Source organism: Metopolophium dirhodum, chromosome 8 (genome assembly GCF_019925205.1).
Source record: "Metopolophium dirhodum isolate CAU chromosome 8, ASM1992520v1, whole genome shotgun sequence".
NCBI classification, from domain to species: Eukaryota; Metazoa; Arthropoda; class Insecta; order Hemiptera; family Aphididae; genus Metopolophium; species Metopolophium dirhodum.
This window is the reverse complement of record NC_083567.1, coordinates 1085767-1109252: the sequence shown is the minus strand read 5'-3', so window position 1 is coordinate 1109252 and position 23486 is coordinate 1085767. Positions and strand designations below refer to the sequence as shown.

General features: G+C 27.7%; 2 protein-coding genes across 11 annotated transcripts in view; one reads left to right on the top strand and one right to left on the bottom strand.

The window, feature by feature from the left end:
• LOC132950294 (COMM domain-containing protein 4) overlaps window positions 1–21254 on the top strand; it is a 44218-nt gene extending 22964 nt beyond the window's left edge. For 3 of the 8 annotated variants that reach the window (XM_061021686.1, XM_061021682.1, XM_061021687.1), the window contains 2 exons: window positions 15438–15515; window positions 15706–16396. In XM_061021686.1, coding sequence (XP_060877669.1) covers window positions 15438–15493 — 56 coding nt within the window. In that variant the 3' untranslated portion in view covers window positions 15494–15515; window positions 15706–16396. Of the gene's footprint in view, window positions 1–15437; window positions 15668–15705; window positions 16398–21114 lie in introns of those variants that run through there. The other 5 variants (XM_061021684.1, XM_061021685.1, XM_061021683.1 and 2 more) reach the window with 4 other exon arrangements.
• LOC132950292 (mitochondrial coenzyme A transporter SLC25A42) lies at window positions 16417–23181 on the bottom strand. Of its 3 annotated transcripts, XM_061021677.1 has the most exons (8): window positions 22882–23181; window positions 21745–21944; window positions 21387–21500; window positions 21104–21294; window positions 19824–19956; window positions 17793–17925; window positions 17551–17722; window positions 16417–17086 (listed from the first exon to the last, which is right to left on the bottom strand). In XM_061021677.1, exons 2-8 carry the CDS (start codon window positions 21763–21765, stop codon window positions 16963–16965), a joined length of 888 nt encoding a protein of 295 aa, XP_060877660.1. In that variant the 5' UTR covers window positions 21766–21944; window positions 22882–23181; the 3' UTR covers window positions 16417–16962. The 3 variants fall into 3 exon arrangements, with proteins under 3 accessions (XP_060877660.1, XP_060877661.1, XP_060877659.1); XM_061021678.1 differs by lacking the exon at window positions 22882–23181 and having other exon boundaries at window positions 17551–17719; window positions 21745–22094; XM_061021676.1 differs by lacking the exon at window positions 22882–23181 and having other exon boundaries at window positions 21745–22087.
• Between the last annotated feature and the right edge of the window lie 305 nt (window positions 23182–23486).

Genomic DNA, 23486 nt, shown 5'->3' with positions numbered 1-23486 from the left:
ACAAATATAATAAACGAAAAGTACCTTTGAGAAAGTGATTTGGTAGGTACATATTTTATAGATTATAATATGTGGTATTGGAAAATAGTATAAAATCGAAAGAATAACGAAGTTTATGGAAAAACATGATTGCAAATAACTAATAACCTACACATATCTGCTGATCATGACTCGTCCGGTTTCGATAACAGGATTAATATTTAATACAAATAACGGAACAATTCGAGTGTAGAACTCAGATTACTAAACTGTAGGTTTTTAAGGGGGTTGCAAACGAACAGTTTATAAGGAGTTAAAAATAGGCAATTTTCAAATTGTATGTATTGTATATCTTTTGTATGTGTGCAGCCGCCACACCTATTATAAGGAGTGGGTGTACCCTCAAAATTGGTGGGTAATCGTAATCCTAAATATAAAAATATATTGTACAAATATAAGAAAGATGACTTCCGTGTCGTAGCGTGCAGTGTGTGCTGTGTAATAACGTTAGAAATAGCCAATAACTAATTAATAATTTAATTAATAGTTTTAGTATTAATAAATAAATTCTAGTATTTAAAATCAATAGTATTGTGTAAAAAGTCAAAAATCTCTGATAATACAGTATATTTACTATTTTTATTTTACAAGTGATAAAACAATTAGTACCAATTAACTGAAATAGCGGGGATGATAGCCCCCCGGCACACATGAACGAATTTTATTTTACAACAATTTGTGCTTTTATATTTTATTTTTATTTTGTGTCTACAATCACCTATTATGACAGTAAAAATGGTTCAAATTTCTACTTCAGCATCTTTTCTGATAGGAAAGTAAATCTAGTTGGTACTTTGTTGGGTCAAAACTCAAAAGTAAAAAAGTTCCCAGTAATTTTCAAATGAGTCGTGAAAAACAAAAAAAAAATTAACAAATATAAAAGTAATTTTTACACAAAACTAGCTATAAATAAAATCAGTTATGTTTTTCTGTTGTAACTCAAAAATGAATAACCGTAAAAACTTTATATTTTAACAAAAATGTTATATAATATATGATAATTTTCCTTGCAAGATATTTCCTATACAAAATATTCAAAATATATTGACGCTTTTTGAGCTTTAAACATTTTTATTTTTAAATTTCATCGATGAATAATTTTCTCTCGGTCAAGTTGAACACAGATCCACAATATATTATTTTTAATGAGGGTCTAAAGTTAAAACTTTAACAAAATTCATAAAAATTGTTAAAATTAAAAAATTTTCGGCTGTCTACCAAAGAAAAGTTAAAAGAAAACCTTACCAGAAAGTCACATTAATTTGTGTTGAGACTTAACTAGATAAATTTATATATAAATTGTATGCTGTATGCTGTATGCTGTCAAAATATCATAGGGGATAAAAAATATGTTACCCCCTCTCGAATAAGTTATTAGTGCAACACCGAAAACTATACCACGGTCCTTACAAAACATAAACATAAGGTTATCTACATCGTGGGCTACATCTTATATTCATATTATAACCTACCTCCCTACATGACGAGCAAACAATTTTCTTTCGTGAAATTGTTTTTGTAGAATAGCCTGGTTGTTGCATAGAATATCCCTGCATAGTGCATTACCTTTGCCGACTTGTTGTGGTCGATGAACGCAGAGGCGTGACAAAAAATAGTATGTGTGGGTCGAGCGAGAAGGCAATTTCAGTCTTTAGTGAAATGCGGCTCACGACTGCAGCTCGCTAAACAACGTCGCCCGCGACTGAAATTGCTCACTTCCAGCCCTTGCCACACAATATACTGTTATATATACCTACTCGTAATACCTGAAGTACCTTCAATGACGTTATATACCTATTATTTTTTTATTAATTAACCCGTGGAAACTTAGGCCATTGGGTTGTTTTTACTATGTGGGTTGGTACTGTAAATTTTAAACACGTGTGTTTTTTGGCAGATTTTTTAGTGGGCTCCCGTAGGTATTTGCCATTCTTGGGTGAGGGATGGTGGCACTTTTCTCCGGACACCGTGACTTGCCCGAAGAAAAATGCCCCCCGCGGCTGGTGTCGAACCGGTGTGCGTCATCGCGGGCATGTACCAGTTGTCCCCAAAAGTACTTTTTTATACCAATTCCACCCAAACTATACCTAGAGCAAAATGTACCAGTTGCCCTCATATGTTAATATATACACGATTACAATATATAGTCCTTAAAATAGGGGAGGTGAATATACAAATAATAAATACAATTATTTATAAAAATAAAGTAAAATAGTATAAAATGATAAAATCAAATTTTGATTTTCGTAATAAATATAATAATATGGATAAAATGAAAATTGTAATAATAATAATAATAGCCTTCTTGGTGCAAAGCGAGATGAAGTGCAGATTCCATCTAACTCAGAGTGATTACTTGGTGGAAACGCATACAATTAGGATTAAAGCCGAATATAGGATCCAAATTCAGAAATTGGAAAATGGCTTCACTTAATTTTCGGTCATTATAATTATATTATTTATTATGAATTTTTTTTCTTTCATTTATAACATCGAATGCCACATAATTAAAATGTTTATTATTTTATTGACTTTTTCATATTATTTTGTTAGTAATTATTATAAGCATACTCATTTTTTGTCTATCATTTTATAGTAGGTATTTTACTTTATTTTTATACATAATTTTATTTATTATTTGTAAATTTACCTCCCTTATTTTACGGGCTATATATTGTAATCGTGTATATGTAACATAGTTAGTATAACATGTAACTGGCCATCTAATGTACCATGCAACTGGTATATTTTTAAAACCCCGATAACAGTCGTGGGGGGCAACTGGTCAACACCCGTCATCGCAACCGACGCCTTAATCCGCTCGGTCACTCTGTCCCCCATTATTATTACTATAATATTATTATGACGTATAAACAGTAAACACTTCGTCGCATATAACATTGATATTATACTGTGCTGGCTAGTATTGTTTATTGTTAACGATGGTTGTGCCTATACACTGTTTAATCGAATAGAATTAGTTTATTTATATTGTAATATTTCGACAGTAAATTTTTTCCAATAAGCATTTAACTTTTTTTAAGTTTGGTATTTAATATTTATGTATAGTGTTTAAATTAAAGTAAAGCAAGTAATATTTTCGATTAATTGAATTATTTTTCCTTGACTTAAAATAGCTGCCAACACAGTACTTAGCGTGTTAAGTTTCACGCGTGAAGTGATATTCCGTCAACCAATTAAGATGTGGCTGCAGGTCATAGTTTAGATTGCATTAATTAAAATCAATTATACAATTATAGGTGCACTTAGGATAGATTTGATATAAGCCAGATTTATTCAAAATCAGCTTTTAGTAAGAGCCATGGGCTCGCCCTCGTTATATTATGTTTAAAATGTATACGAGACTAAATTCCTTTCAAAACTCAAATCCTAAGACCCCATATGGTTATCGTAGTAAATATTAGAACTCATGTTATTCTTCTTGTCGAGTCCAGTTTTATAATATGCCAATAATGATGATAGTGCTAATATAATATAAAAATTTTTTAATAAAAACACAAACATAATAAAAAAAAAAGGTGTATAAGTGGATGTCGCTCTGCTGTACGGTAGGTTACAAGTGGGTCACTGTAATGGATGGTGTTAAATTTGAATTCAATGATATAATATCATTGTATAAGAAAAACGATTCTGAGCGAAAACGGTCAGTCAGCCTATGATTTTACCAAGTATATTTGATGATATTATTATGAATAAAGTAATTTATATATAACCTATTTACGTGGAGCCTTGTTTTAAATTTTCAATCCTTAGCCATAAAAGTTAAAAATTTATAAATTTTTAACCACAAAATAATTAATAAATTATAAATTTGATAAATGTTGTCAAAATTTGAACTTTAAATGCTTATAAAAAAAAATTGTGCCTATATATTTTTAATATTTTTCAACTGCTATTAGAACGATATATCAGGAGCCTTATATTAAATTTTCACGCTTTTTTACCCAACAAATAAAAATGTATTGATATTTATAGAAAAAAAAACTAAAAAAATTGAAAACTGACAATGTCCGTAAACAGCTCAAAAAGAGTCAAAATATTTTCAACATTTTATGGTGTATAGAAAATGCTAATATAAACATTCAGTGAAATTTTCAAGTATTTACAGTCATTCGTTTTTTAATTACAATAAAATAAGAAAATTGTTACATGAGAAATCGAGTAAATATCAAATGTTGTAAAAATATAAATTTCAGACGCTCATAAAAATTTAATTTAAGTTTCTTCTACACATTTTAGATTCTGAGCGAAGCGATGAATGTATTGATTCTACAATGATGTGTGTTTTTTTTTAATTTTTTTTAATTTTTTTTATTTTTTTTATTATTTTTTTTTTATTTTTGTGTCTGTCATCACCTTTTAGGACAGTAAAAGTGCTTGGATTTTCTTCAATAGTAACTTTTCTGATAGGAAAGTGAATCTAGTTGGTACTTTGGGGGGTCAAAAGTAAAAATTTCCCAGTAGTTTACACAAGCGACGTGAAAAACAAAAGAAAAATTAAGGAAAAACGGGAATTTTTACGCAAAATCTGTTTTCGAGAAAATCGATTTTGGTTTTTGGTGTAACTCTAAAACAAATGACCGTAGGGACATGAAATTTCGACTGAATGTTTATATTAGCATTTCCTATACACCATAAAATTTACAAAATATTTTGACTCTTTTTGAACTGTTTACGGCCATTGTCAGTTTTCAATTTTTTTAGTTTTTTTTTCTATAAATATCAATTAAATTTTATCTGTTGAGTAAAAAAGCTTGAAAATGTAATAGAAGGCTCCTAGGTTATTGTTTCAAAGGCAGATGAAAAAAATTAAAAATCCTTAGTCACAGTTTTTAATTATAAGCATTTAAAGTTCAAATTTTGACAAAATACGGAAAAATAGCAAATTATTTTGATGAGAATTCATAAAAATTTTTCTTTTTAAATGTAAGATTTGAAAATGTAATATAAGATTACTCATAAGTTTTTCAACCTTTATCAAAAAAAAAATGTCTAGAAGAAACTTAAATTAAATTTTTATGAGCGTCTGAAATTTATATTTTTACAACATTTGATACTTACTCAATTTCTCATGTAACAATTTTCTTATTTTATTGTAATTAAAAAACGAATGACTGTAGATACTTGAAAATTTCACTGAATGTTTATATTAGCATTTTCTATACACCATAAATACTTGCTATTTATTAGCTTTCGTTTGATACTTATTTTGAAGTTCTGGGACAACTTGGGTGGGCCAACTTCTAAACTTTGAAAGCTCTTACTGGCCGCCCGGGTGACTTGCAAATTCTAAAACCAGACTTGCAAATTCTTGCTAATCATAAGCTTTCGTTTGATGCTGATTTCAAAGTTCTAGGTCAAAGTAGTTGGGCCAACTTCACAAGTTCAAAAGTTTATAGTGGTCGCCTGATGGACTTGCAAATTCTAAAACCAGACTTGCAAATTCTGGCTAATCAGTAGCTTTCATTTGGTGCTGATTTTGAAGTTCTAGGACAAAGTAGGTGGGCCAACTTCACAAGTTCAAAAGTTTATAGCGGCCGCCTGATGGACTTGCAAATTTCAAAAAGGGGCTTTCAGATACTTGCTAATCATTAGCTTTCGTTTGATACCGATTTTGAAGTTCTCGGTCAAAATGGGTGGGCTACGTGAAGTTGGCCCACCTTTTCAGTTTTTGGATTCACGGTGAAAGTTTGGACTTGCAAATTCTAAAAATAGACTTGCAAATACTTGCAAATAACTTGCAAAATAATGGCATAGCTTTAAAAAAAATTGAAGTACTTAGGTGGGCCAACTTCACGAACGTGGCTGACTGACCGTTTTCGCTCAGAATCGTTTTTCTTATACAATGATATTATATCATTGAATTCAAATTTAACACCATCCATTACAGTGACCCACTTGTAACCTACCGTACAGCAGAGCGACAATCACTTATCCACCTTTTTTTTTTGATAAAGGTAGACAAACTTATGAGTAATCTTATATTACATTTTCAAATCTTAGGTTTAAAAAGAAAAATTTTTATGAATTCTCATCAAAATAATTTGCTATTTTTCCGTATTTTGTCAAAATTTGAACTTTAAATGCTTATAATTAAAAACTGTGACTAAGGATTTTAATTTTTTTCATCTGCCTTTGAAACAATAACCTAGGAGCCTTCTATTAAATTTTCAAGCTTTTTTACTCAACAGATAAAATTTTATTGATATTTATAGAAAAAAAAACTAAAAAAATTGAAAACTGACAATGGCCTTAAACAGCTCAAAAAGAGTCAAAATATTTTGTTAATTTTATGGTGTATAGAAAATGCTAATATAAACATTCAGTCAAAATTTCATGTCCCTACGGTCATTTGTTTTAGAGTTACACCAAAAACCAAAATCGATTTTCTCAAAAACAGATTTTGCGTAAAAATTCCCGTTTTTTTCTTAATTTTTCTTTGGTTTTTCACGTTGCTTGTGAAAACTACAGGGAAATTTTTACTTTTGACCCCCCAAAGTACCAACTAGATTCACTTTCCTATCAGAAAAGTTACTATTGAAGAAAATCCAAGCACTTTTACTGTCCTAAAAGGTGATGACAGACACAAAAATAAAAAAAAAAAATAAAAAAAAAACACACATCATTGTAGAATCAATACATTCATCGCTTCGCTCAGAATCTAAAAGGAAAAAAATACACAATACATACAAAAGTAGCAAAAAAACTTATAATGGAAACAACAAATTAATACATTTGGTAACGAATTCGATAAATCTAATAAATAAATATCACATACCTATTTGGTAACGCCCTAGATGTTGTAATTTCAATGTAATTTTGCTATAATAATAAGTTATTAGGTAGGTAGGTAGGTAGGTAACCTACTATGCAGACTCTACAAAATGTAAAAAATTTGAGACATTATAACATCAGATCTATATAAAACGTAGGTACTTTAAGTATTTGATTAAGATTTTATCTCATTAGGGCTACCTAATAATTTTTAATTACAACAAAAACATCAAAATAAATTTAATTTAAAACTGGTGTCGTGTAAATATTTCCGTTTTACTGCTGTTTTTTATTGCTAACTTGTTACCTATTATTTGCAATAGTTAAATAGGTATAACTTATATTTATAAATATTTTAACTTTGTTATGAACTTTTAGTTCTTAGCTATAAAAATTGACCATTATATACATTTTTAAATATAAAATAATTTGATAATGATTGTGATTATGATGGATTTTGTCAAAATTTGAATTTAAAATGCTTATAAAAAAAATTGTGCCATTAATTTTTATAAGTTCATTACTTTTGAACTTCTAATATGAAACGACTTATGGTCTATGGGTAAATTTTAAAGTTTTTTGATTCAGCAAAAAAAAATTATTTAACAATAATTGAAAAAAAAATCAAAAAGGAGGTTTTGTGTTGTAATTAATTATTTTTGTTCATTGGGTTTTACTGACGTCTGAAATTTTGATGGTCGCCAACTATTTTCAGATTCCTAATGTGGACGAGTGGACCTTCAAATATATTAATTGGTGACCCCTATATATTATATAATATTATGAACTAGCTACTAAAACTTAAAACTTCTGGTCCGATTGCACAGTTTTTTGATTTCATAGGTACCATAAGTTGAAGAAAATGGATATATTTTACAATATTACAATATTGGCATACCATTATTGATTTATTTTTCTTAATTAATAATTGCATCAGCCACCGGCAGTATACTTTGATTTGTTGAACTTTTTCATTATCCTTTTTTGATACATTTTATATTTTTAAATTATTATAATTCATACTATTTGTATACCTACGTATATCAAATTTTTAATAGGTCTATATATTTTACTATTTTAGGTTTTTTAAAATGTTGAGCAATGAAAAAATACCTAATAACCGGTATACATTTGATCCCTAACGATTATTAGTTAATAATTGAATATAAATGGACATATCTAATTTTCTTTTTTTTTCATATATACTGTCACACTCTGTATAGTAGATACGTTATAAGGATATACATAATTATTAATTTGAATGTTGACATGGTTTTCTTAACATTAAAATTGTATTTGACTATGGTCCTATAGTTTATTATTTCAATGATTAATTAATAGTTAGGTTAACTGTTTAAGTCTTGCTAATACCAAATAACATAACGTACCTGATCCAATATATTTTTACTATATTTCTGAAATCTTAATTTTTCAAAATATACAAGTATCTATATTAAATCCTTTCAAAATCGCGTTTTAAATACGACGATCAAGTTACTTAAGTATTTTATCGATGTGGCAACGACCAACAAATGATTCAATTTACACTAATCTGTATTCTGTATATACAATTGTATATTTTACTACTCAGTACTATTTCTATATTTAGGATTGTAATATTACATACAATTTGTTGATATGTCAAATGTTACATATAATACATTTGGCAAGAATTTAAATTGGTAAATATATACGGTAAAATACGATTGCGCGCATTTTACCTTTTTCATAATACGATTGCGCACGTTTTAATGGGACAATAGAACATACATTTTGGGTAAGATATATGTATACGATTGCTCGTAAAACTCCATGCGACGTTGCCAAATTAGGCATAATTTAATTTAGTAGTTGTATTAAAAATTGAATTTTTAATAATAATTTAATAAATATAATAATAAAATACACGAACAAATCATAAAATACATCATATAAAAAATACCCTAATATGTTAATTAATGTATACCATCAACAGTCAAAAAATAAAACTATTATTTTTACAATTTCTTAGGTTTATAAAGCTGGCTAAGTTCACTTAAATAAATAATTAATTTGTTAGGGGTCTTATTATTTTTGTAATTGTTATACAAACTAATAGTTTTATTATTGAGTATAGCTTATCTTTTTTTGCCATTTTATTGATAGAACCTTTTTGGACGATCGAATACAATTTTGTGGACGTTTCGGCTTGCGTTTGAATTAAAACAGAAATGACTACTGGAAGTGCAGGATGACACGCATAAAACTGTCCGTTAAAAGTACGGTGAAAACTTTCCGGACCATTTGTAGTTCTTAAATTAAAAGTGAAAATGTAAATTTCAGTTAGAAAAAAAAAATTCTTCATTCAGATAGTATATTATTAAATTATTATTAATTTAAATATTTAATTAAATATTATTAAATTTGGCAACATTGCACAATCGTGTAATCGTATTTAACACGCGCAATCGTAAACCAAAAGGGTACGCGCGCAATAGTAATGCGCGCAATCGTATTCTACCCAATATTTAAACATATATAATACACAATTTAACGTGGTTGGTAATAGAGTTCATTGTATGGTGACCCGGTAAAGCGCGGTGATTGGACATAGTCACTAAAATAGTTATGTGTGCAGCGGTTGAGCAGGCTCCCAGATGGGTGACCACCCGGGTTCTTTGTGATGATATATCTGCCTCACATAAAAAACGCGTACCAACCGTAGCCTCCACACAAACCGAGTGGGGTTGCCGAGTGTCAAAATAACGAAGTTCATTTTTGATTTATTTTTGAACCTCTTGCATGACATAGTGAATTGCAAGTTAAAAATAATGGTGTGGAATATTGTCCACAGTAAAAACCAGCTATAATAACCGTGCAGTTTGAAGTCTTAAAAAAAATGATACTATAACCTCCTAGTTATTTACCTAAGGACTTAAATTGGCTGCGACGAAAATAGTATTTGCACCTTTTTATCTGAATTAAAAAAATTTAATTAAAAATAATATGGAATATTATATATGGTAAATATTAATTAATCCAGTAATCCCCCCCATGGGAGATTTCTGGCTAAGCCACTACATAGCTTATGTCAAGTATAAAAAAATACAAAAAAATGGTTACCTATTTTAGATTCTGAGCGAAGCGATGAATGTATTGATTTTACAATGATGTGTTTTTTTTTTTTTAATTTTTGTGTCTGTCCTCACCTTTTAGAACGGTAAAAATGGATTTTCTTCAACAGTAACTTTTCTCATAGGAAAGTGAATCTAGTTGGTACTTTGGGGGGTCAAAAGTAAAAATTTCTTAGTAGTTTTCAAATGCGCGACGTGAAAAACAAAAGAAAAATATAAGGAAAAACGGGAGTTTTTACGCAAAATCTGTTTTCGAGAAAACGATTTTGGTTTTTGGTGCAACTCTAAAACAAATGACCGTAGGTACATGAAATTTTGACCGAATGTTTATATTAGCATTTTCTATACACCATAACATTTTCCAAATATTTTGACTTATTTTGAGCTGTTTACGGACATTTTCAGTTTCCATTTTAGTTTTTTTTTCTATATATATCAATAAAATTTAATTTGTTGGTTAAAAAAGCTTAAACATTTAATAGAAGGCTCCTAGGTTATTGTTTCAAAGGCAGATGAAAAAAATTAAAAATCCATAGTCACAATTTTTTTTTATAAGCATTTTAAGTTCAAATATTGAATAATTAATAATTAATTTCTTTTTAAATCTAAGATTTGAAAATATAATACAAGATTCCTCATAAGTTTGTCTACCTTTATCAAAAAACAAATGTCTACAAGAAAGTCAAATTAAATTTTTATGAGCGTTTGAAATTTTTACAACATTTGATATTCACTCGATTTCTCATGTAACGATTTTCTTATTTTGTTGTAATTAAAAAAACGAATGACTGTAGATACTTGAAAATTTCACTGAATGTTTATATTAGCATTATACACGATAAAATTTATAAAATAATTTGACTGATTGATACCCATTAATATCCAATATCTAATGGGGGTAGGTGGGTATAAGTAATTGTTCATTGCCACATCTAAAAAAAAATAGTTCAGCTCCTCTGTATGTGTGCGTAGTAAGTGATCATTAGAGTGTGTGCATGTGTGTGTGTAAATAAAATACTAAAAATAGTGAAGTTCTCCTGCACGCGCACGTTCACCGTTGTGCACTTGTGCACGTGAACGGTAAATAAATGTATGCTCTTTTGTATTTACTTTTGGTCAACCCTACCGACGTGATAATACTTCTGAAAACTGATTTGAATTCATTAATATTATTAACTTGAGATCGATCCGGCCACATTTTAAGAAACTTAATTTAATTTTCGATTAATCAACATTTAAAATTTCCTACATTTTAAATATTCAAAAAAAATTATTAGTTATGAATAAAATTTTAAAAAAGTGGCCTGATCGATCTCAAGTAGACATATTAAGAAATTAAAATCAGTTTTCAGAAGTCTTATTGCGTTAGGTTGTATTATTACCATTATGTTCAGGTCCATGATTATGATTGACAAAAAATTGGTACATTTTGTTTAAAATAATTGTCCGTTTGCAATCTCCTTAAACTTTAAAGTGAACACTCTATGTATATCTAACCTAATAGATACTATAGATTGCAGTTGTACTATGACCACATCTAAGTTTCAAATTAAATAAAGCTTTAATGCTACATTGCTATATTTCTAATTTGGCATCTTCTGCGAATTGTTTTTGTTTTATATGGCGAATCGTGTACGATATTCTCCATAGTTAGAATAACAGACCTGAACAGGTATAGAAAATACTGTAAGTGGTACTACTGTGTAGGTATAGGTTTAATTTATCAGGTTACTCTTACTCATTAGATGCGAGTAGATTGGTTCCTGCGCGTCCAGGTAGTAACTTTCATTTTTAAAGTCTTATATAGAATAAATATATTCTTCTCTAATAATTGGGCTGTACATTTTTTTAATGTACCTATTACTAATTTCATTAATTCGGACGCATTGCAAAAGTTTGAAAAATACTGCATTGATTCATAATTTTTTTGAATCGCGTATTTTTTAAACGAGATGCATTGTAATCAACATAGTAATTAATCGACAAAGTTTGAAATGTTATTTGTTTAAATATTCATTGAATATAATTGTTATGCTTTAAAAATTACACTAGGTTGAATTAACACATTGGTTATTAAAATATGTCATATTATATTTATTATTTACTTACCTACATAAAATATCCGCCCCAAATATCACGCTCCCAGGTGCATTAAAATAGTCACGAAAAGGCACCGTATATATATATTAATATATTATTCTTATATAACAGTAGGTATATATGAATCTATTCCTCCTGCAAAATATCATCCTATTATCGTAATATATTCCCAATAGACCCTGTTAAATTCGTCACCGATGGCCATTGTAATGTCAGTTTAATAATATATATATATACTTATAACATTATGTTTATAGAAAAATGAACTTCGTAGTTAGGTACCTACGTTGTATGAAAGAAAAGTGATGATCGTTAAAAAAAATAGCCAGTAAGTCACATTCCTTTGCTATGTTTTCTGTATAAATCGCAAATAATAAAAAAAACTACCTATATATTATGAAACTTACATACATTTATAACTTCACGATAATATGCAATTAGACAAACAAATTCCAGAATATAGAAATTAATGCTCTAGTTTAAAATTGTAAAATTACATTTTGTGTATAATAAGTATATTTGCATTACGTACGTTATTGTTAAATTTACATAATTGTACATCATTAATAATTACTAAAAACCCCGTTATTCAACAACATTAAATACACCCATTTTGATTTGTGCTGGGACGTTGATTTTTATTGTTGAGTAACTTTTTTAACATCATATTCGTCATTGGTCAATCCAATGATCGGATAAAATAATAGTTTAAACTTTAAATTGACATACTTATTCTGTTCCTATATTCACAAAAATAATTTGTTAAATACAAATAATCATTACAAATATTATCCAACATCTGAAAATAATTAATTAACTACCTGTGCCGATTTTATTATATTGCGTAGCCGCATATGTATTCTTTAAAAATGTTTGAGAACAACTTGTATTTTAAAAATATATGTTGTTGGTGCCTACTTGGCTAGGCACTCAACTTAAACAATTGCAATGTGAATTAGTAAAATTCAAATATCATTATGTTATTTGATATTTTTATTTTCAGAAAAAAAATTTCATTGAACTAATATAATATTAAATATATTATGATCGTCCTAAATACATTCAAAATTTAACGCTAGTCTGCAGGATAAAAAATTACCTTTTTATGAATACAAAGGCCAGGGACAGACAGCTAATGAAAGAAACAAAACATTACATTTATTTTGTATGGATACAAGGTACAATGTACATATACGTATCAGTAAATACTAAATTATCAATATTCGGTAGACGGTAGGTACCTACAAATAGATTGTTGTACATATTGTATAATGTATACTACTATAATACTGTACTCACCTAGTCACCTACATAGATTTTATTGCAATTCGAATTCCCAAACAATAAGTGCCGATGCATTGTATTCCATCAATGAATCAAATATCATAATACTATGTTATTTGTTTCGATACCTAATATTATGTTCAATATTGAACACGCAATTGTAGTAAGCTGAATTTATCTCAAAACTGTATAATTTTTAATGAAAAATATTTCAGGCAAGTAAAACTGAAATTTTTTAAGCAAATTGTTTCGAATTTAGTTTATTTCAATCAATTTTCTTTCTTAATTTATATTACCTTTAATTTTTAAGTAAAATTACTGCGATTTTTTAATATTGACTCTATACGTTTATAACTCTTTTAAACCTACCTAATAAATAACAGAAGTACAGACCATCACTAGAAACATATTATGAACAAATAATAATTTAAATAAAAATGTAAATCTGTCCATCACAGGTTGGATTCTTCTTTCAAGCCTCCAACCCATCAATTCCCACAGCGCTCGTAGTTATTGTAAAAAAATAAATGTACAGATTGTATTAATAATGTAACAAAAAAAAAAAAAAAAAAATGTGTACTTATGTGGAAATTGAGATTTAATCAAATACTCAATATCTCAAGAGTATTGAATTACAAAAAAATATATAAAATAATAATACGTATAGGTACTTACCATGCATAATGGAAGTTAAGACACCTACGTACCTATATGATTCGATTGTTTGACATTTTTGAATTAAATATATCTTATTACTTACTAGTTATTACATTGATGTTATTCATTTACCTATCTGTCTACCTATCTATTTACATTTAGATATTAAATTCGGTGATCTGGCATTCTTATTCTGATTTACGAACTAAAATATTTGATTAGGTAGTTATTACATTTACATCTTTGTCATGCTCACATTTTTATGCGTCTGCATTGCAAAATTAAACTATAATAATTAATAACTATCTATCAATATTTACTATTAATTTAATTAATTTTCCGTAGAATATAATATTTGAATTATAATTAAATTAAAAGCCCGTTTTTTTTAAATTTCTTTTGTTTTTATTAAAAAACGTTAGTATAATATTCAGTACCATAAATTGTTTGCAAGTATTGCATATATATTTTCATAAAATATTTGTAGGTATTGTTTATTTTTAAATTAGATATACAAGGGTAGTCATTCTTGCGTTATTTATTGTAATTATTAGCTGTGCTATTACATTTTAATGTGATACATAACTCCATAGTAAAAGAAGAGCATCCTGTTTTGTAATTATTGGTTGGATAATCAGGTACTTTTAATCTAAAAATATCTAATAATAATGAAATAAAAAACCGATGTCAAACCCTTAAAAATATTATCCTCTATAATATCTTTAATAGGTGATTTTAGTCTAAGATTACAAACAAATCATAAAAACGATTTTAGGTGAAAGCATTTTATCTAGGTACGTTGCGCGTGGGTCTGAGAGATATAAAACAGGTTCAGGGATCGGACTACCTACAGTGGAATGGTAAACTAAAAATTTTCCAGAGGCAAGTTACAAATATCCCAAGTATTTATGCATAATAATGTATTAATATAATATAACAAATTATATTTCAGATCGTTATTGACTACCTATTGAGAATATCATATTAAATTTACTAGGGAACCCACTGGCTACCACCCACCCCTCTATTTAAGAAGCCTCTGAAATAACCGTTCGCCACACCACTGACCTATAATAAATAGCTTAAACATGCCGTAATTTAAATCACTGCCTTGTAAATTTTAGTATCTACATAATATTTCAATCCTTAGATTGTTTAATGGTAATTTCCACAAGATTATATACATGATATCTAAGATATTATCAATCTTGCATTATATTTAAAAAAAAAACTCCTTGACAGAACATTAACATAATGTGTTATAAACTTATAAATAATGCAAAATGTGTTTTTACTTAAATTATCCATTTTAAATTTATTTTTAAAAATGTTAAGATAATTCATATTGACAGAATTATACAGTTACAATCAGTCTTTAAAACTACATTTATACACATTAAATTATTGTCCGTTACAATAGGTATATTTATAAATTATTATTATTTTCAGAGTTCAACGACGTTAGCAATCAAATGAATGAACTAGCACAAGAATGCAAAGAATAAATATTTTCAAATATTTTACCTAGTATGTAAAACAATTAGTAACTAAAACTACAAGTTACAACATATTAACATATTATTGTCAACATTTAAAAATTACAATAACATTTGAATTAACAAGTGTACAATATTATTTATAATTATGGTGGAAATTAATATAAATATTATTTTTCAAGGGATTGTCTTATAATTAATTAAATTAATATTAATTTCAGATTCAAGTAACAAAGTAATAACAAGGGAAAACAATTAAAACAATTTTATCAGCAACATTTTTATAATTTAATAAACTTTAAGCAAAACTAGTGTCGTGAGTAGTCTCCCAAAAATAGTAATTGTATTGAATATTAATATTATAATATATGGTTGTAGTTTTAGTCTATAAATTAAAATAGATCTTGAAGATCTAAATACCTTGAATCATGGTTGATTTTCAAAGAAAAATGATTCTATATTCTATCCAGCGAGAGAACGCGCTGGTTTTGTGCATGCAGACTGACAACCGAATGATTGCCGAGGTTTCGTTTCACCCCTCTGGCTGTTCCGATATCGGTCGTCAGTGTGCCGTTGGTTGTTGAGCAGTATGCACAAAATCAGACCAATTTTGATCAGGCCGTGGCGCATTCTCTAGGTGGATAGAGTATAGTAGTAATCCATTCTTTCAACTCTCTTCTATAATTGAGTTATTACAAATAATGCTTTACATTTGTCAGTTAGTAATTTTAGAAACTACCATGACACTACACTAGTTTACTTATTTAATTTCAATAAATTAAATACAACTTAACGCATCATAGTGTAACAACTTTCCTGTTTAAATATAAATAACAATATTTACAGAAATAACCCAATTAATTGTTTAAACAAAATTATACTATGTATAGTATATACAAATAAATTATTCTGTCAATAAATACTGATGATTTAAATATTTTCAGATATAAATGTATGTTTAAATAGCTATGTTCTTTGAATTATTCCTTCCTATCATTAACAACATAATTACATTTCTACAAAAATAACAGATAAGTAATACACTTTTAAGTTTCAAACAGTACAATCCAGTTAAACATTAGATTTTTTATGGTAGTTAATTATTATTCAAAATTAACACAATAATCACAATAATTACTATTTTTTTAAAAATAACAAAAATTATCAGCAGGAAGAATTATTGCTGATATTGTTATATTTTATTTTAATGTTTAGTATTTATAATGACTTTAGTAGTATTAAAAAATTTTGTTCAAACCTGCATGGCTGCATATCAAAATTAAAATTATTTGACTAGATATTATATTATTTAAAAAATTGCAAGTAATTACTTACTTTTAGAAAATTGGTTATAATTCATACACAAAAAATGGCTTCAAACAAATAAAATCAATACAATCTAATGGTAACAATATAAATATATATATAAATAATATATAAATTAGGCACATTTATGGTGAAAAATAATATTAATAACTTCAAATGTTCTTTAAAGTTTTCCTTACAAAGTCGTATGTAGCAAAACTAATTCCGGTAGCAATTGGACCTTTGATCCAATTCATACTTAAACCCTTGAAAAAGCCTTGTCTAATGCCTTCAGTTCTAGAATTAACATAGAATGTTTATAACCACAGTTATTTATTTATGAACAATAATAAGGTTTTTAAAAGATTGAGCGCATTTGTATTTTAATGATCGAACAGTATTTAGCACTTTAACATAATACTGTAGCAAGTTTCACAAATAACTCATTGCCAATCTAAAAAACTAAAACAATTGAGCACAAAATTACATGCAACATTGCCAAACAATTTATTTAGTAAGGAAAATTAGTTTTTATTATGGACATAGTCACAAGTCAAACTTTATGGATAAGTAGATAACACACTTGCACACGAACAGTAACTTATACATCAATATTAAAATTAATACTTTTTTATAAACATGATTGAATTTGGCAATGTTGGAATAAAAAAGAGCGTGCTCAATTGTAATACAAAAATGTTAAAATATTGCTCAGATAAGAACGTGCTCAATTGTATTTTTACTAAATAAAAATACCTTACTTGTAAATTATTATAAATGTTGTTCTGAGGTTTGTGTAATTTATTCCTGTAATTATTGATGTTTGCATCTTTCGTCTAATAATATCTAGAGGATATGATGATGATTGACCAGCCATACCTGCCACTGCACCACATGCTAAATTCACAACCGTATTTTCATATCCATGTTCTTCTGTATTATAAAATATAGGTATTAAAAAATAAAAATTCCTTTATTGAGTATGCCTTTTATGAATATTTACCTTTCATAAATGTCTTTAACGAGCCATATGTGAAAAAACTTGTACCTGCATATGGTATAATTCCTAGTATTGTTGGCACATATCCTCGATAAAAGCCTTTTATCCCTTCAACTTTGTAAGTCTTTTTGAACACCTAAATAAATAATATGGTTATATCAAACATTTAAGTTCACTTATAAAATAATATTACGGAAAACAACTTAAATTGATTGAGATATTATGACAGGCAACCTAAGAAAAAATTTTTTTGGCAAATATCTTCATGTTAACATATACAAAATTTGGGAGAGACGAGTGAGCTAAGAAGCTTAGCTTTTCAAACATTTTATAACAATACCTACCAATATTATTTTTTAATAGATAGCAATAAGTTCCTAAAAACTTCAAAACTCAACATTTGACTCTAGTTGGGCCAATTAAAATAGTAAAGTGACTAATTTATTTACAATATTAAGGCCCCTGCAAACCCTATTAATTTTTCATCAAAACGACCTTAGCGACTGACAAAAATTAAAGTACTTCTAATGGTTCGATTTAAAAAAATGTAAAGTTGTTTTAATTGGTTAGGTTGTCAACAAGTCTACGTTGCATCAGTCGGAGCATATTTTTGATATTTTTGATATTTTTTAATATACACAATATCAAAAATTTATAAATTTATAAAATGTAAAATATTCTCGTCAAGAATTTGCTAAAATTGAAAAAGTGCTCCGACCGATGAAAATTAAACTTGTTTACCAACACAAACATCTTTACATTTTTTAATTTGAACCACTAGAAGTACCTTAATTTTTGTCAGAGTGATGGCTACTTCACATCCATAAATTGGTTTTCTAATGACTTTAAATGACTTGTGCATGTGCGTGCGTGCGACTATAAACCAGATAAGAAATGACAATGAAGTGTAAATTAATGCGTGTTGCGGGTAATGGTAGGGGAGTATACACACACTAATGATCATTTACTACACACCCAAAGACTATCAGTAATCGCAGGAACGAAATAATTGCCCAAACACAACTCCTTAAAAATGACACATTTGCAGGGGCCTTAAGCAATTTTTAAAGTGAATCCTGAATATTTTATATAAATAAAATTGATTACAGCCAACAGTCATCCAGAAATACAGGTAGTGTTGGGTGAATTACTTTTTAAAAGTAATAAAATTACATTACACATTACATTAAATATATTTATTTAAATTACAATCGCGTCCTGAAATTGTTTTTATCATGTTACGTTACATTTTCATTAAAAAAGTAGGGCGTTACAAATAATGATATTTTTTTAAAAACTAATGACAAAATCAGTCCATGATGACTAATAAGTAGTAGGTAATAGGTATATGGCCATGTAGGTACTATGAATTATAAATTTTATAGTTGTATAGGTATAACATTGATGATGTAGGTATACATTGTTAATGACTTAATGTTATACTTGAACAAAATGTATTATTATTATTTATTTATTTATTTTAAAAGATAACGGGCCCCGTTGAACAGGTTTGTGTTTCAAAATGTATATCTATTAATTCCTGAAATCTTTAATAATATTGTTGATTAATGATTATTATCTAAAACTTTTAGAATCGTAAATACATTTTATTGTTTTTTAATTTTTCTCAACACCTTAGCCCCTAATATTTGGCATGCACTTTACATTCATAACTTATCTTAATAACGTGAAAAATAAGATGTTACTCCATAGAAATTTCTTTTAAAAAGTAATTTCATTACAATTAATTGCATTAATTTAAATAAAATATAATGAAATTAATACGGCGTAACTACAAAAGTAATTTTGTTACAGTAATTTGTAATTTGCATTACGTTACTACCAAACACTGCATCCAGGTAGGTAATTGGTAATGCCAGAATAGTTCAGGACTCCAGGGATCCCAGTGGCCCAGGCTGTCCCTGCAGTTATACTAATTTCATTTTGTTGGTTATACTCAAAGATATTTTTAACTAAATAATATTAATATAAATAACTACATCAATAAACAACATTTAAAATTAAATACTTTACATCTCCCAACGATTTATAATCATCTTTGGTAGAAACTGCCATTCTTGCTCTTGCCAAGTCTAGAGGATAAGTTAGCGTTTGTGATGTTACCCCAGCTAAAGATCCAGAAAGAAACTTAAGACCTCCGTTATTTCTAAAAAAAATATATTATGTAATATTAAATTTATGATAGTAAAAAAATAAGCAGCAATGAAATTATAAAATAGGAATAATAAAATTGAACCCACCCGTTTATTAAAACTAAAATATAAATTAAATGAATATCAATTAGCTTATTGATCTGTTCAGAGTCTGAACTTCAGACATTTAAAAAATGAATAAATGTGCATGGAAAAACAATTTATTATGTTCAAATGTAAATATAATACTTATATTTCTGTATTATTTTGATCATTTATTATTAAAATGTCCGCACGTATTATAACAACAAAATCTAAGATATGAAAATCAAAATTATAGGCCTTAAGTCCTTTGAACATCCAAGATAAATTGAATACTGCTTTTATAACTTTTTTCTATTAACAATAAAAGTAATTGTATTTACATATATTTTTTTTAACTAACATTTAAATTAATAATACCAGATATACTTACGTTAAAGTAACTATCAATTATTTATTGTTTTATTTTTCAATAAATTAGTATATTAACTATAAACATAATAGTTACTAAATAGTAAATAATACCAGCTTAGTAGCATTAGTGAAATTCTTAATGTGAAGGATTCAACATTAACCTCAATAATGTACTATTTACTAATATTTATAATATTTTTAAATATTTAAAAACTATTACATAACAATTATATAAAATTAACTATATAACTGGACTTTGACAAGGATAATGCAGACTAAAATGTTATTTTATTTCTATAGTGCATATAATTTTAAAATTAAAATTTAGTTGTAATTCCCTATTTTATCATTGAAGATTCAAAAATATTTCTGTAAATAATAGTAAAGACAGTGGCTCCCTAAAACAGTATTTCATAAATTAGTTACATTTATAGTTGAATGATATTTTAACTCAAATATTTATCAGGGTGGAGGACCTAAAGAAAAAGTAACATAAAAATAAATAGTAAATTTTTATAACAGTAAATATTAATTTTTATAAATATTGAGGTTGCTTGTTTTAAACTAAAATTTAAATTAACATAATGAATAATTATTCTCATTTTAGAGTCAAAAAATAGAAAATTAATGTTAACATAGAACTATTTATATATTTGAAAATGTTCATTCCTTTTAATTAGTATGTAATTGACACAAAAAAATTACTTTGTGTTTAGAGCATCAACCTTCAGCAATTTTCGCCATTGTTCAAATGCTGTAAATTGGATGGCTGCATATGGGATGATTCTGGTCATGGTGGCTGTATTTCCACGCCATAACCATATAAAACCATCTTTTGCATAAGTGTCAGCCAAAAATTTAAACGCAGCTCTACCAGAATACGGTTCTTGAGATATCTAAATATTAAAATTTACAAATATTTATAAATGCATACATTTATTACTGACTGGAAAATAAATGATAATTTGCAATCATCTACAATACTTACTTGAAAATTGATTTTAGTTCTATCTAATGGAGCTATTGTACTTTTGGCTAAAGCACCAGCGATGGCGCCCGCCGCCAAACTGTGCAACACGTTCGTAGAGTTGGAATCATGTTTCTGAAATAAACAACCATTGTTATTCAAATTAAACTTGCTCTAAAAAAAAATACAGTAGAAATCGTTTATAATGACATCAAGGGACCTAGGAAAACCGATAGTCATAACTACCAATAAAATTGTACATAATATAAAACTTATCCATGCATTTTTCGGTCCCTTCAATGTAAGGTCATAGACCAGATATGTCACTACAACCGGTGACATTACAAATGATTTCTACAGTAGTTTATGGTTTATTTACCTGTGTATCGTGTGCCATCATACACGCCGAAGTGGTCGGAGGTATTTCTCGTATTCCATCATTCGTGCAATGAACGTTGAAGTCTGTTGACAATATATTTGGCAGCTGTGGACCACCATCGGTGTCCTTGACATAGAAATGGCATCAGGAAACGTTCGCGATGTGTAATTTTTTCAGTGCGCTGCAGTCATTAACGCCAACTGTGAAGTAATTGATACGATATATATTAAAGTTGAGTAGTATTACGAAACTGAATTAGATGCAAGTACAAATAATATCGTTTCGCTAGATTTTGCTTTTTTACTCTGTTGTTTACAGAGTAACGTCTGATAACGTCATTGTTATCGCAACTGATAACGAACATGTGTTAGCTTCGAGCTTAGATCATAATATTAATAGTTAATTTAATACATTAATTATTATAGGTACTACATGTTCAATGTCGTGTTTTCTGTACATGATCATGATTCTTGATGTCATGCTTCTAGTTTACAAGTTAGCAATCTACTTATCTAACTATAATATACTTATATTATATACTTATGTTATATATAATATATTTACATAATAGTTTATACTGTATCATTGATATGTATCATGTAAGTATGGTAAACAATCAAGGTCAAAGTTTAATATTCACTTTTAAACACTCAATAGACGTCACTATACATTATTGCCATTTGCTAGGTTGCATAAACAATCACTAATCAGTAAACATTAGGTAATTAATGAATCAATATTTATAGAAGCTAATGACCCCTGTCCCTTTAACTTGATTTAGTACTTACTACTCAGCAGCATGTTTCATTGTTTCATTAAATATAATTATGTTTTTGGGCTGGGTACAAAATATTTTATTTTTCTAACCGATTTTTTCAACGTTTGTTGATCACCATAAAAACGTATAAAATATAAAAATTACCGAATTCCCTCTAGCCATGTTTTATTATACAATTATTGGTTACTTATTACTACATAATATTTATAATTCATAAATTTTCTTCGAAAAGGAGAATATCGAATAGTGCGCTATTTTATGTCACATGATCACCACTTAATCTTAAATTTATCAATATCTATTTTTATGTAACTAGACAAATATCACCTACATAATATTACATAATATTATTTACATACCAATTTTCTGTTGCAGAACTACTTCAAGTTTGCAAAAATACGCGCAGTTTCTAATTTCCTATATCAAATTACTAGAATTTATAATTTTGGTGTGACCGTAGATAAAAAAATAATTATTGATCGTCTACAATTATGTTGGTTGTTGAAAACTTAGATGTTGTCTGTTTTGCTGTTGACTGAATGCAAATCACTTGCAGTATAGAAATAATAACTTTTATTATTCGTTTTTCAACGATTAGACTTAAATAATACTAATTAATAGTAATAGCTAGGTGTTTGTGAGTATGTGACGATACGCGATACCGTCACGCGTATTACTGTATTAGTAGGTACCATTTATAAAAAAAAAAACAACACAAAACAATTATAGTATTATACAGTATAATTTATAACTATCTAATCAGCGAATTAAATGTCTAGGATTTCATAAGTAATTGTTGTAAAATGTAATATCATGTAACACTATTATGCGTTTTATGAGGCATAAAAAATTATCTGTACCTATACCTATCTGCAAATACCATTGATCATGTTCAGCAAGTGTTTTTACTGTCAATATTTTTTTTATAGAATACCTATATAAAAACAATAGTTAAAAAATAGCA

Bases quoted from the DNA above. Each gene is read 5' to 3' on its own strand.
- LOC132950292 (XM_061021677.1), bottom strand. From the start codon at position 21,765: ATGATGGCACACGATACACAG. The intron at 17,926-19,823 runs GTAAAGTATTTA...TTATTTATTTAG, and splicing joins ATTATAAATCGTTGGGAGAT to GTGTTCAAAAAGACTTACAA. The intron at 17,723-17,792 runs GTAAATATTCAT...TTTATAATACAG, and splicing joins GTTAAAGACATTTATGAAAG to AAGAACATGGATATGAAAAT.